This window comes from Amblyomma maculatum, chromosome 1, assembly GCF_055883805.1.
Source record: "Amblyomma maculatum isolate TAMU_Amacu chromosome 1, ASM5588380v1, whole genome shotgun sequence".
NCBI lineage: Eukaryota > Metazoa > Arthropoda > Arachnida > Ixodida > Ixodidae > Amblyomma > Amblyomma maculatum.
In genome coordinates, this window is record NC_139344.1 from 156,290,275 (window position 1) to 156,303,447 (window position 13,173).

A 13,173-nucleotide genomic window follows, 5' to 3' on the forward strand; every position below is an offset into this window, starting at 1 on the left:
CAAGAGACCTGATTTTACATCACACATCAGCACACATTATGCAGGGACCAAGGCATTGTCATGAGGAATGTTGCCCCGAAATCGCGCAGTTTTTTATGCACCACATTATTTTGGTATTGTGCAATGTCTCACATAATCTCCGGTCAAGTCATGATATGTTCCGATTGAGTCACACAAGACATTACAAGTCTACTACCTACCGCCTGCAGTGAAATGGTTTTGAGAAAAACCATAGCAAATATTCTTGCAATGTACAGAGTCATCTACTGTAAGTGCGGACAAGCATGCTTCCTTCAAAGCACCACTGCGCCCGCGGCGTCTGCACATCGAAGCAAAGCGGTGCAGGCGTATAGTTTGCAGCATTGCTTCAATGCATGGTCGAACCAGTGGCACTGGCGCTTTGAAGAGACCATGCTTGTGAACACTAAGAGTGAATGACCCTGTACATAGATGTACATGAGAGTTGGGAAGATATCCTCCTATAGGCGACATTCACGCGAAACATGGTTCTACAGGAAACTGCTCACTACATTTTGTTGAGAAAGCCGATCAACTTGCCCGTATACACATCAGGGGCAGATGCACACTGCCACAACCAACAACGCCAACGCATCTAGTACCAGCCGAACCGCCAAGCATGGGTGCTGGGTGCTGACCCCTGTTGCCCTGGTTTGTCGGCAAAACTACAAAATAACTACCCTGAACACAACAAAGCATTGCACCCAACAAAATCCTGCCCAACAGTACTGTGCCACACCACTCATTCAGCTTGAGGTGAGCTCTGTATGATGCCTTACTTCTTGCAGTAACAGAGTTTTTTTAGCCAGGAGCCGTGCTGCCTATAGCCATATTTACTTTTTGTTTGTTCAATTTTGTTTACTCTCACAACTTTTTAGTTAACAAGTTGTTTTTATCGAGAAAAAGTTGGGCAGATAATGTTACTAAGGTTAGGGGGCTGAAAAGAATTTTCAAAGCTTTTTAGAACGCTGGCGAAGCTTCATCCCCCGTTTTCCTTAATAGTACCTTCAAGGAGCTGTTTTGCTTATGCATCTCCAGATGCCTGCTGCCAACAAGTGGCACATTTCCACATAGGCCATCAGTGAGCAGCCTAGCACCCTTCACCCTCTACCAAGCACAAGTGCTGCATTTTAACTAAAGAAGTACTCACTGAGATTTCGTCACGGGCATTTTGGAGTTCTACACTTTGTTGGAAATTTTTTTCCTGCAGCTTGCTCAACTCCATCCTGAGCTGCTTGTTCTAAAGGAGAAAGAAGGCAAGCAAAGTCAACAGTAAAACATTTTATGTACCCATCATAGAGGAGCTCTGAAACACTTCTTTGTTGACCATAAATGTCTAGAAGACTGCGTGCACTCTTATGAGTGGTGCCATCTTGACACTTTTTTTATTCAAGACGAAAAAGAGAAATTTGATACACAATGTGAAGCTTTTGCCATTTCTCTCAGGTAAGTCCTCTGCTCATTTCTCCCTCAACCTTGCATCTCTGGTAGCATCACTACACCTACCAAGGCTGTTGCTGGCAGTTTTGTCCATATAAACCCGGCTACCACAACAATCTTAAAGGTGCACTAAAGAAAAAATTTCACTTCGTCTTCCTTGTCACAGCATTCTTATAAACCAGAATTATTGTCCTGAATGGCATATTTCTCTAAGAAAACTGCATTAAACATCCTGGCTTTCACCCTTTTAAGTCGAACGTCAGTGCCTTCCAGCCAACTGCATGGTGGTTTGCAGTCAGCAAATAATGCATGGAATGGTTTGGTTTGGTTTGTGGGGTTTAACGTCCCAAAGCAACTCGGGCTATGAGAGATGCTTTGGACTTGTTTCAATGACATGTTCTCAGAATGACAAATATGCAGCAGTTTTATGAAAATACTATTTACACTGCTCTAAAAATAATAATTACGTTTACTTCATGAAACATAGTATTTTCATTGACTACTACACAGTGTTGAGGTTTCATGTTGGGAGAGCAAACACTACACTCATATTGTTTACGTGCGCTTAATTTACAGCTCTTGTCTGTGACAGAATAACTACCAAAAACAATATAAAAGAGAACAAGTCTACTACCTACCGCCTGCAGTGAAATGGTTTTGAGAAAAACCATAGCAAATATTCTTGCAATGTACAGAGTCATCTACTGTAAGTGCGGACAAGCATGCTTCCACAGGCCACCGTACCACAGGCCATCGTTCAGATATAAATGATGGTTTGGCACTTGCTACCATGCTCCACATACTAAAGCAAGTATCGTTGTTTGAGAACTCAACTTTAAATTTTAGAATAGTTCACTCTTCCCTCAGCAGGATGCAATGCATAAGACTTATCTGGAATGAGGTGATGGCGAACAGAAAAATGGAGTCGAGCTTCGGCTGCAGGTTTGAAAGCCCCGTGACAGTGATTTAGGTGTACAACTACCTAGAACTACAAACAGTAGCCAAATGTAAGCAAAGATTGTCTCTGCTCGCACTTGAACATGCATGTGTGCACTTGAATATTCTGCATATGCTTTATCTGCTGCCACTCTAACAGTGTATCAATGTTTTGCCTAGACAGGAACCTGGAGTGCACCGAAGTTAGGCGTGGCACTCCGAACCGGATCAAAGAAGCTTCCGATTGTCCTGAACTCTCTCATTTTTATTCTCGACTCAAGTGATAGAGGCTATTTGTAAAAAATAAATATGTTTGTATGTTATGCTCATTCCGATGGGTCTTGCAAAGAAGTGCCTACAAGTAAAATTCTTGGGATTCCTTGACTGAAGCTAAACAGAAATATGGGAAACGTAGATAGTCTGCTTCCACCAGAGATAATGCAGTGAAGCTGCTTTATTGGGTTGCCGATGCTCCTGCCAGCTGCAGACCAACAGAGGAAAGCTCCGATATGTGTAGTGGTATTGTCCGAACATCAAGCAAGTGCGAAGCCCTTTTAGGCACATTGAGCCTGGCTTGAGCGCTAACTTTCAAAGTAGAGCTCCCCGAGCATATTTTACTCTCAGTCAGCATCTTCCCTATACTCTTTCTTTCACAGGCGTAGCAAACACAGGGCATAAAAGCATGGAGGCCGCACAAAAGGCTCTGTGCTTGGACAAGATGGCGCGAGCCCGGCCGCCTGCAGGCATGCACTTCGTCCTCCTCATGTGCTTGCATAGCAAGATGTGGCAATATTTGCTGATCACTTTTCTTTCTATTCACTTCTAGCCTTTCTGTTGGCTTCAAAGTTTGAGCCCCACAGCTGAGCATTGGTATTTACATCTCAAAACCAGCCACCAAACTGTAATAACTAGAAAGTTAATTATGTGGAAAACCAGTTGCCTCCCCCTTCGACGCGGCCTATCACCACCACTCCACCCCAGCGAACGCCGTGGCAGCGCCGGCTGGAAGAGGAGGTAAATAGCTCGCCTTGGGGGAAGGAGGCCAGCGATGAGCGTGCCACCAAGATGTCTACGTGGGTTCCTGCGAGAAGACGACAGGGAGTTTCTGGAACCATCTGGCAACGAGAGCGGTCGTCTCCCACCGCCTCTCCCGACAAACGTCGGGGGATAACAGGCACGAAGTCATTGAAAGCCTTGTGCGTGCCCCGCGAATGGCATTCAAGGATGGCAACGAGAGCGGTCGTCTCATAGGCACGAAGTATGCGGCGCACTCAGGAGGACCCATCATGCGCGACCGCCAGTCTTCTGGTTCCCAATGGCAAAGCGACCAGTAAATACTGCACGCTCTCGCCTCCTCCCGTGGCAAACGCCGTGGTGTGGCTTTGTCCGAAGAATTCGGCGCACACGGGAGATCCTGGCCGCCATATTCACGGCGCATGCAAATGTCCGCCACCGAAGGCGCACCCCCATTCCACAGCCGGTGAGTCAAAAGTCCTTACGCAACCTTGCCTATGTATAGCTAGCCGGCATGCTCTGTATTATTTAGAAGTGCAATAAATAGCATTCGAGTATTAACTCTGTCGTCCCCATCCTTGTCCCTTTGTTCCCTCCATGGGTTGCTAGCGAGAACGCTGCAACCGCGGAGTGACTGCAGTGCAGAAGACTGCCCCCCACCATACCCCACAATAGAGGGTTTACAAAAGTATGTCTGGCAACCGTGAGCGGCTCGCTGATCCCACCCTGGTCGCCATATTTTGTTCGCTCAATCCGTTCGCTTCGTGTCCGTCCGTCAGCGCTCGCCGTTCTGCTCGCGCTTTTCACGTTTTAACCTAGTGTGCTGAGCTTGGACCTCTCTTTGGTCCCTGGCGGTTTCTGTTAGCGACGCCTAGAAGCTTATTTTGACAGCAGAGACGTGGCAATCCGCAGCGTCATCCTTATCCAGGTACAGTATCCAGAGTTCTGTAATGTGGATTTTTTTGTCTGTGCGCCTTTGCTGTTTACCTAAACGCCTATGAGAAATCATTGCGAGTTTGCTTGGTTTGCGCAATCACAGTCGCTCATCCCACTGGAAGATACTGGTTGGTAAAATTAGCGAGGATGCATTTTATCTTATGATAAAGGGATTATGCGTAATTTGACGTAAGTTGGACTGGCGCTCAGCACTTTCCTTCCCATGCCGTCGACGCTGTTTATTTTTTTTTCAAGTGTCCTGTATTTATTGCGTGCGTCAGCAATAAACCCTGCAGTTGCGAGTTAGTGCTTGTCCGTGTCTTCCTTCCGTCCGTCGTGTACTTTTTCGCGCTTTTTTCCATCATGGACGCAGTAGTTGGCATTAGTCTCTGAAATAATCGGGGGCTGCGTAAAAAAAAAGTGCCATGGTAATTTGTGCTTGGTGTGCAATAGGCGATGACAGTTAATAAAAACTTTGTAAATTATTGATCAATTGATGAAATAAAGAAACGAAAAAAAAAAGGAAAAATTGGAAAGTAAGGGTTTAAAGGTGTCAGAATGAAAAACCAGTGCTTGGTGATGCTAAGGAAGAAAATTTATGATGTGTAATTGATTAATTGAATGAATTGAAGAATGTGTTCAAAAGTGTCAAATTGATCAGAATGGAAAGCCGATTGTTGCTGACATATGTGTATTGGTGTATAAAAATATAAAACGTCAAATAAAATAAAAATAAATAAAGAAATGATAGAAATATAACATAACATACATAACATAGAAATATAACATACGTAACATATAACATCCTACACTTGTGTGTAGTATTTTACTTTTGATGAATTCATATTTCACTGCATTGTATTCTTTTCGCCCCTCCTACTAGGGCCCAGGTAGGGCCTGCAGTATTTGGTAAATAAAATAAATAAATAAAAGAGCTAAAATATAACACGTGAAGAAAGAAAACATCGTGCGTGTGTGTGTATGAGAGAGAGACACTATCGCGTTATACCTTTAACGGCGGAGCTTAAGTGACCCCCTAATTTTTCTATAACGATATGATATAATACAAATCAGATTTTATGAACCCAACCAGTTACACAAAGCACGAACACTTCGCAGTAATGTGAGTAGACTTTTCAAATTTCTTTTCGTTTCAGCAGACTTCCTCTTCCTGCGAGTTCCTCGAAGCTTCCAATGTCAGTGCTTTCATGAGATTACGGCTTCAAATGTTTACTTTGACAGAGGGAATAAACAAGTAATAGACATATTTAAAAATTCCAGTGAATTTCAGGTAGCTGTGAATTAGCGAACCATCGGGTGACTTGAAAAAAACACACGAAAGTGAAGTCACGCTTAGTCATTTTATCGTCCGCGCTGGCAGGTATAAAACCTAAGCTGCGCGCTCTGGACGTGGACCGGTCGATACGGGCTGGACGTGAGCATTTTACAACACACTAGTGGGATATCATCTTTTCCTGCTTTTCTAGACGCCACGGGTTTGGCAGCCGCTTACTTTTGCAGCGTGGAACACGCACCTCGGGCGCACTAGAAAACCGTATTGCTCTCTGCACCAAGCACTACCATTTCGTACGAATGTGCTGACCCGACATAGGAGTGTTAGCAAGGATAATATGCTTTTTTGATGGCGAGGTGAGAGAAGTAGCAGCAAGAACGAATGGTGTATGTATTCGTGTGTGTGTGTAGCATTTCTATTTTTTTTTTACCCACAAGGTCAGCACAGAGCGCGAGACCGAGCAGTCCACGGAGAACAGTGCCCCTACCTTTCTTGTATATAGTTGTATAGTTGTAATATTTTCTCTTCTGTCTCTGGCTCTGGGAGCCGGGTGCCACAATTGGCTGATTGGTATTGCAGCCATGATTGCCGGAAAGCACCGGGGTGCTCCGACACCGCTGGTCGCGGTGGGTTCCGTTCGCTCAGAAGGTGCTTTTGGATGGCAGCGAGTGAGTAGGGTCACCCTGGGCTTCTTGACAGAGATGCACACCCTTGTGGCGTTGTCCTTAGCGCAGAGCAAGTAGGCGTAATGCTCTCTTTGGGAGCTGCCCGTCGCTCATCGGAGCACAGTCTAACCGTGGCATACAGGATGAGCAAATTGCTTGTTTTATCGCTGCAGCCGAAACATCTCACTGAATTAGAGAAAGCTAACTTCGTTCGAATGAACTTCGTATTTTTGGGCTGAGAAGGCGAATCTGAAAATGAACCACGGATGCGCGTTTGACAGAAGCAAGCCAGCTTCGTTCAAATGAACGCAACTCCGGGGAGTTGCAGAGATCAAGTGAAGTGGCCTGGGCCTGCTGCCATTGTCTACGTTCCTGTCTGCTGCCCTGCAACCAAGAATCACCGAAACTGTGGAGTCTCGCGGAACAAGTCTGGCTTAACGGGAGGGGAGGCCAACTCCCTGCCTGCCAACAAAGGCAGGCCAGCTTGAACAACACTGGCACCAATGACCGCACTGGTGTCTTGCCTGTGCGACCTGCCCTGCAGTCGTCACTGAAAGCCTTGTGTGTGCCCCGCGGATGGCATTCAAGGAGCAGTTCTCGACAACCATAGGTGAACATTTAACGATGAAGAGATGTGGAAAACCAATTGTCTCCCCCTTTGCCGCGATCGATCACCACCACCCCAACAAGCACGCAGCGCCAGCTGGGAGAGCAGGTAAATACCTCTCCTTGGGAAAAGGAGACCCAGTGATGGGTGCGCCACCAAGACTTCTACATGAGATGACGTCTATGCGGATTCCTGCGAGACGACTACAGGGAGCTTCTGGATCCAGCCAGCAACACGAGTGGTCGTCTCCAGCCGCCTCTCCCAGAAAATGCAGGGGGATAGCGGGCACGGAGTACGCAGCGCACACGGGAGGACCCGTCGTGCACGACCGCCCTTCTGGTTCTTAACAGCGAAGCAACCGGTAAATGCCACACGTGGCAGACGCCGTGGTGTGGCCTTGTCCAAAGAATGCAGCGAGCACGGGAGATCCCGGCCGCCGTATTTATGGCACGTGCAAATGTCCGCCGCCGAAGTAGCACCCCATTCCCCAGCCGGTAAGTCAGAAATCCTCCTTACGTGTCCTTGCCCTTGCAGGCTACGTATTATCTGCTCTGTATTATCTGCAAGTGCAATAGCATCCGAGTATTAACGCTGTGTGGTGGCCATCCTTTTCCTTTTGTTTCCTTCGCGGGTCGCTAGAGAGCGGCAGAGGGGCAGTAGAATGCCCCCTCATACCCCCCAATTATTAAAAATTAACGCACTGGTCAACACAACTGGCTTTTTTTTTTTATGTCCACCATGGAAGCAGTCTTGAAACCTCAATATGCCTGTTTCCTTCCTTGAAACACCTTGTATATCGATACAAACATTTTAAGTATAAAGAAAGAGAATCTGTGATAAAGCTCTAAGAGCATGTGCATCCCTGCAGAAGGTAGCAAATTTTCTTCAGTTCTAAACTCATACCTCACAGCTGTGTTCCTCTTTCGCTTCTGGAACCTGGGCCATGGTCAGGCTGCAAATTAGCCTGAACGTCTCTGTCAGGCATGTCTTGATATTTTGACAGTTCCTTTCAGCATCTTTAAGAAATTTCTTGCACTCAGGAGGCTGCAAACAGATCCGATGGCAGCACATATCCAACATGAATAAACAGAATGCTCCACTCTTCTTACACTGTAGATAAACACACACACACACACGCACAAACGGCATGAGAAAAAAAATCAATGTTTGCTCAGCAGAAAATGAGAGAAAATTGGCTACGAGCTTTTAGTAGCGGTGACTGGCTTGTCTCTAAGGAAACTAAGAGACGAGCACCAGCTGGGGTACTATCATTGCTGCATGATAAGGGAGGAGAGAAAAAAAAGTGAAAAGACAAGAATATATTAGATTTGCAACTGTGGTCATTTGTGTGCCCACTACGCACTTCGTTTTATGTGCAGCGGCAACTTGACAAGCTTTGAAGCAAGTGACAACTGTGGCTTCCTATGAGTGACCGCTCTTCTATGAGTGAATCTACTGAGAGCCACAACTGCTTAAGCACAAAACAGGGTAGGTATTTGGAAGTGCAATAAATAGCATTCGAGTATTAATACCTACCTCCTCCTCTACCTTTGCAAGAAAACATTTTCTCCACTTATCTGGCTAATTTTCAAGATCAATGACTTGCAACAGCTTCATGTGAGAAGTCAGAACATATCAAAACATCTGCTGGCCAGTTTAACAAAGGCAGCTAACACAGGCAAGCCTTCTATATCATGAAGTTTATTATCTAGCAACCAATCACATCCTTTGCTTCATGTTACAATAAAGAGTGTTTATGTCCAGAATTTTCTAGTAGCATAGTACCCAACCTGCATGCAAGTGGCACTAGCTGGGAGCAAATCCCAGTGTTGCTGGGTTTAGTGGCGCAGAAGAGGCCAAGCAAGAGGTTACTATGTGTGGTGCTTAGTGGAGTGCAGTCTATAATGTGTTCGACATTTGCTTCCTTTAGAAATCTAAAAACACACAACAAATTAACAAGTTTATTTCCACCTAAAATCAATGCTGGATGGAAAGGGATGTGTCCATAATTTTTTTCCTTACGTGAGAGCAGGACATGTTTCATAGAGAGTTCCCCTTCACATTTTTTCACGTAGACTTTACAAAGCAGTTACTTCATTATTCAATGAAGGCTGCCATTTCTCGATTAGTTTGGAATGTACTAGTGTCATGTAGCCCTTGTACATATATTTAAATTCTCAAGCTCATGACATAGCTCATGACATGGCACGCTATAACAACATCTAGTGGAACAACTGTTGCACTACTTCTACACTGCTTCTATACAACATTTGTAAGCTTTCGAGTGTAAGCATCTGTGAAAAGCACTTGCACACTGCAATGCTATTAGGGCCGCCACTGCAATTCACTCATCAATAGGAAGGCCTCTCAGCACAAATAACGCACAAAAGCTGCCTCGCATAAGGCTGAAACAGACTTCCTGGGAATTCTCCGCCAAGCCATGCATTTACATGTGCAAGCTAAGTAAGCAATGTTTTCTTCGTATGTCATTCCAATGTGTGGCCAGTATTTTTCCTCCCATATGCATTAGAAACCCCAATGTGAAGAGAGCCAGCAACCAGCACTGGTGCTACATCCACACTACCCTCTGAGAGGAAGGAGAAATCGGAAGTTGCTGCCACAAACCCTCTCTTCCTCTTCCAAATGTCACTAAAGAAATTACTAAAATTGCTAATGACTAATAATGAGTCTGCAAAAATAAAAGTGACAAAGAATGACTAACAAAAATGCAAATTACTAGGAATGGCTGAAATAAAATAAGAATGGCTCAAAAAAAGTGAAAATACTATGTTGAGCACTGCCAAAATTTTTAAGTTTTCACTTGTAAAGCACTTTTGCACCAATGTTATATACCGTTAAAGCTATTTTATCATAGCTGCATTACAAAATTCTTGTTTTAGTTTTCTATTTTTTCTCTCTTCTTAGTTTTCATTTTATAATTCTGATTTGTAAAATACTCTACAAAAATGCTTTTCAGGAAAATAAAGGAATGATTCAGATGAATATAGATCCAGCACAAAAGAACAAGTATGTAAGCATGTAAGAAATGACTCCTGATGCAGTACTAAGTTTCTTCCCCTCTGCTTTTACCGGGCTCCATAGTGCACCCACTAAATAAATTTAAGTAATGTCATTACCGCATGTCTATTTAGATAAAAAAAAATTGCCAGGCTCCATAGTGCACCCACTAATAAGTAATGTCATTACCGCATGTCTTTAGATGAAAAACAATTGCCAGGCTACAAACCTCAGTGCAATCGGATGCAAAATCAGCAAGGGCATCGAGTGCCTGTTGAACTGATGCTTCAACACGACGAATCAAGCAGATGCTCTCGTCTACACGCTTTTTCAGCACGTCATGGTCCGAAAGCTGGACAATGGCACAAAGATGAACGCCTGGTGATGAGAGACTACAGGAAAGCACAGGAAACCCACTCTTCGAGGCTGGGTAAGAAGAAAAGAAACAAGGTGGTCGCAGTCTCACTCTGATAGCAATTTTTATTGTCATGTTGAGCACCTCATGGAGAAAAGAGGCATAAAAGATTGTGCTTTAACACCTAGTGCATTTTACAGTAATGAGCATGCAAAGCTGTTGAAAAGCATCCACTTATAAAAAACTTTTCTTAGCCATCCCTATGATAACACCATGTGGGGAAGCAAGAGAAACAGCTTCGATCTGAAGAACTTTATTATATTAGCCTACTTACTAATCCAGCAAGTCTATTTATAAAAGCAACGCAGCAAGTTAGTCCCGACAAACATGCTTTTTTCATAAATGTACAGGGTTGTGCAACTGCCACAAAGCATACAAGAATGCTAAATTAGGTGAGTTGGTGCATTTGAATGTAAAAGTAAAGCAGGAATCTTAAATGCTGTTCTAAATGTGATAAAAGTAGTGAATAAACTATAGCCAACTCTCTCTAGGAGTTACCGTGTGCAGAACACTTTCATCAAACTGTGAAATAACGAAAAGCCTGTCAGATGACCAACAATTTTAAGCTTGTTGCCCCTAAGGTATTTCGTGCTGTACATTGTTTTCCAGCCCATTTACAGGTCTCAAGTTGTCCACTACTATGTTTGTGGTCAGGCACAATGCTGAAAAAGAATGAAGAACATATAATGGTTGCATTACTTAGCACTGTTTACATAAGGCAGTTTAAAGCTTTATATGTTTCTAACTATGGCTGCACTGAAGACAAAATGGCACACATTGTTTCTTTTTTTCCAGGGTATGATGACACTGAGGTATGTCTCCTCAACAAAAAGTACTGGAACTGAAGTTCAGACAGGTGTCTCTCTTATGTGATTGAGATGCTGAAGAAGGTGCCAGTCCTTTTTTGTGACAATAAAAGCTGTCAGTAGGAAATTACCTGGAGATTACAGGACCTGCCAATTATATATGAAATTTAACTTACTCTGGTTTATCCAGGCCAGGTTTATTCAGAGCATATGGAGAGGCCAGAGCTACCCATCCCTCAAAACATTGACCCATAAGATGCCCAGCATATGGAGAGACCAGAGCTAACCTCCCTCCTTCACATCGCTCCAAAGATAAACCCCACCCACGAACTTTACAAGTTCAACTAAATGAAGCAAAAGGAGGGTGAGCCCTTGAATGAGTTCTTGACAACGAGGCGATGGCAGTTTGGGGACCTGGTCGACTAAGTGCTCAGAGATCGCATCATAGTCTGCATAATCAACGACAATGTACAAAAGAGGCTGCTGAGTGGCCCCCAACGTCCACCTTCAGAAAGCCAATCTATGCAAGGCAAGTGAGAAAGCATCGAAAGCATCAATGGAGCTGGAAATCTTAAGCAAGAACATCAAAAGCCTAGAGAATGCACAGCTTATGGCAAGCAGTGGCATAAATGTCAAAAGAAGGAGAACTTTGCTACAGTGTACAGTACTCACGGATTGAAATAGGACACTCGGAGCGCGTGGCCGTCGCTGCATGCAAGGCAGTGTGGTAAACAACAGGCCGGCTTATTGGCGAACGGAAAGATCAGTTCTGCTTTTTAGATGTTCTCCCCCTCGCGCTATACCACAATGCAGCACCTTGGTTCCATGAGCATCCACGGGCGGCGCTGGATGCAGCGACAGCCACGCGCTCCGAGTGTCCTATTTCAATCCGTGAGTACTGTACATAAAGCGCAGCATCAAGTGCACTCTTTTGATGAGTGTCCAGTCAGTGTTCACTTCAAGAGCACACTGCAAGCTGAAGGCTGAAATTCAAGCGGTAGGAAAAATCGTAGCATGCACGCCAAGTGTGCCCACTGCCCAGTCGGAAAACGCAAGAGCAAGAGCGGCAAGGACTATAAACGAATGGAGCACTATGAATGCCTCTGACAGGACAGATGAAAAACTGTTGAAGGATGATAAATGATACTTTGAGTGGTGGTGCGTGCCATCTAGTATAGTGTCACGCAGTATGCGAAGGGAATCTCTGAAGCCAGTGCAAATACGCTGTCGTGCTGCCACAGCCACACTTCACTGCAATCGTGGTGTCTCATGGCTACGCCTGGCCGCGCCTGCAGCTACTTGGTCTGTGTGGGTGAGCATGGAAAATTTCCCCGACTCTGCAATCTTTTTAGAAATATCCCTGACAATTCCCCGACTTTTCCCGGCATCTTAAAATTCCCTGAAAATTCCAGGTTTTCCCTGTTTTTCCTGTCAGTAGACACCCTGATATACCTTCATGTACGAAATCAAAAAAGAGTTGACAAGCATGGAACAGATGCAATCATCGAAAAAAACGGCAGAAACGACCCCATTCTGCAGTAAAATAGTTGTCAAATAGCGAGGAAAGCTATGGATTTGCACCGATCGAGTGGAACTCAACGAAGTGCTACTAAGAAGAAACTATGAATTAAATACATTTGAAGAAATTGTAGCACACGGCAAAGAAGCCAAGTGGTTTACCCTGCTAGACATTATGGCAGATGAAGGTAACAGAGCACACAAAGAAGTATCTAGCCTTCAGTACACCACGCAGTAGATACTGCTTCAAAAGAGTGCCATTTGGAATTGCCATAGCACCCGAGCTGTTCAAAATTATTACAAGAATCCTCAAAGGCATGCTTAATACAGCCAACTCAAGAATTACATTGTATATGCAGAAGCTAGTGAACAACTTTGACAGTACACTGAAAAGGTGACTGCAGGAAGCAGGTGCTGAGCTCAAAAAAGACAAATGTATCTTTAAAAAACCAGAAATGAAGTTTCTAGGGTGTGAAATAACTGCTGATGACTGCTTTTGCTTCTGA

At 44.4% G+C, this 13,173-nt stretch overlaps 1 protein-coding gene across 8 annotated transcripts in view; it reads right to left on the bottom strand.

The window, feature by feature from the left end:
* LOC146204707 (uncharacterized) overlaps positions 1 to 13,173 on the bottom strand; it is a 97,728-nt gene that overhangs the window by 15,189 nt on the left and 69,366 nt on the right. For all 8 annotated transcript variants that reach the window (XM_084589429.1, XM_084589424.1, XM_084589430.1 and 5 more), the window contains 3 exons: positions 10,158 to 10,354; positions 7,814 to 7,954; positions 1,169 to 1,258 (listed from right to left, as the gene is read on the bottom strand). In XM_084589429.1, the coding sequence (XP_084445555.1) occupies positions 1,169 to 1,258; positions 7,814 to 7,954; positions 10,158 to 10,354 (428 nt within the window). The remainder of the gene's footprint in view (positions 1 to 1,168; positions 1,259 to 7,813; positions 7,955 to 10,157; positions 10,355 to 13,173) is intronic.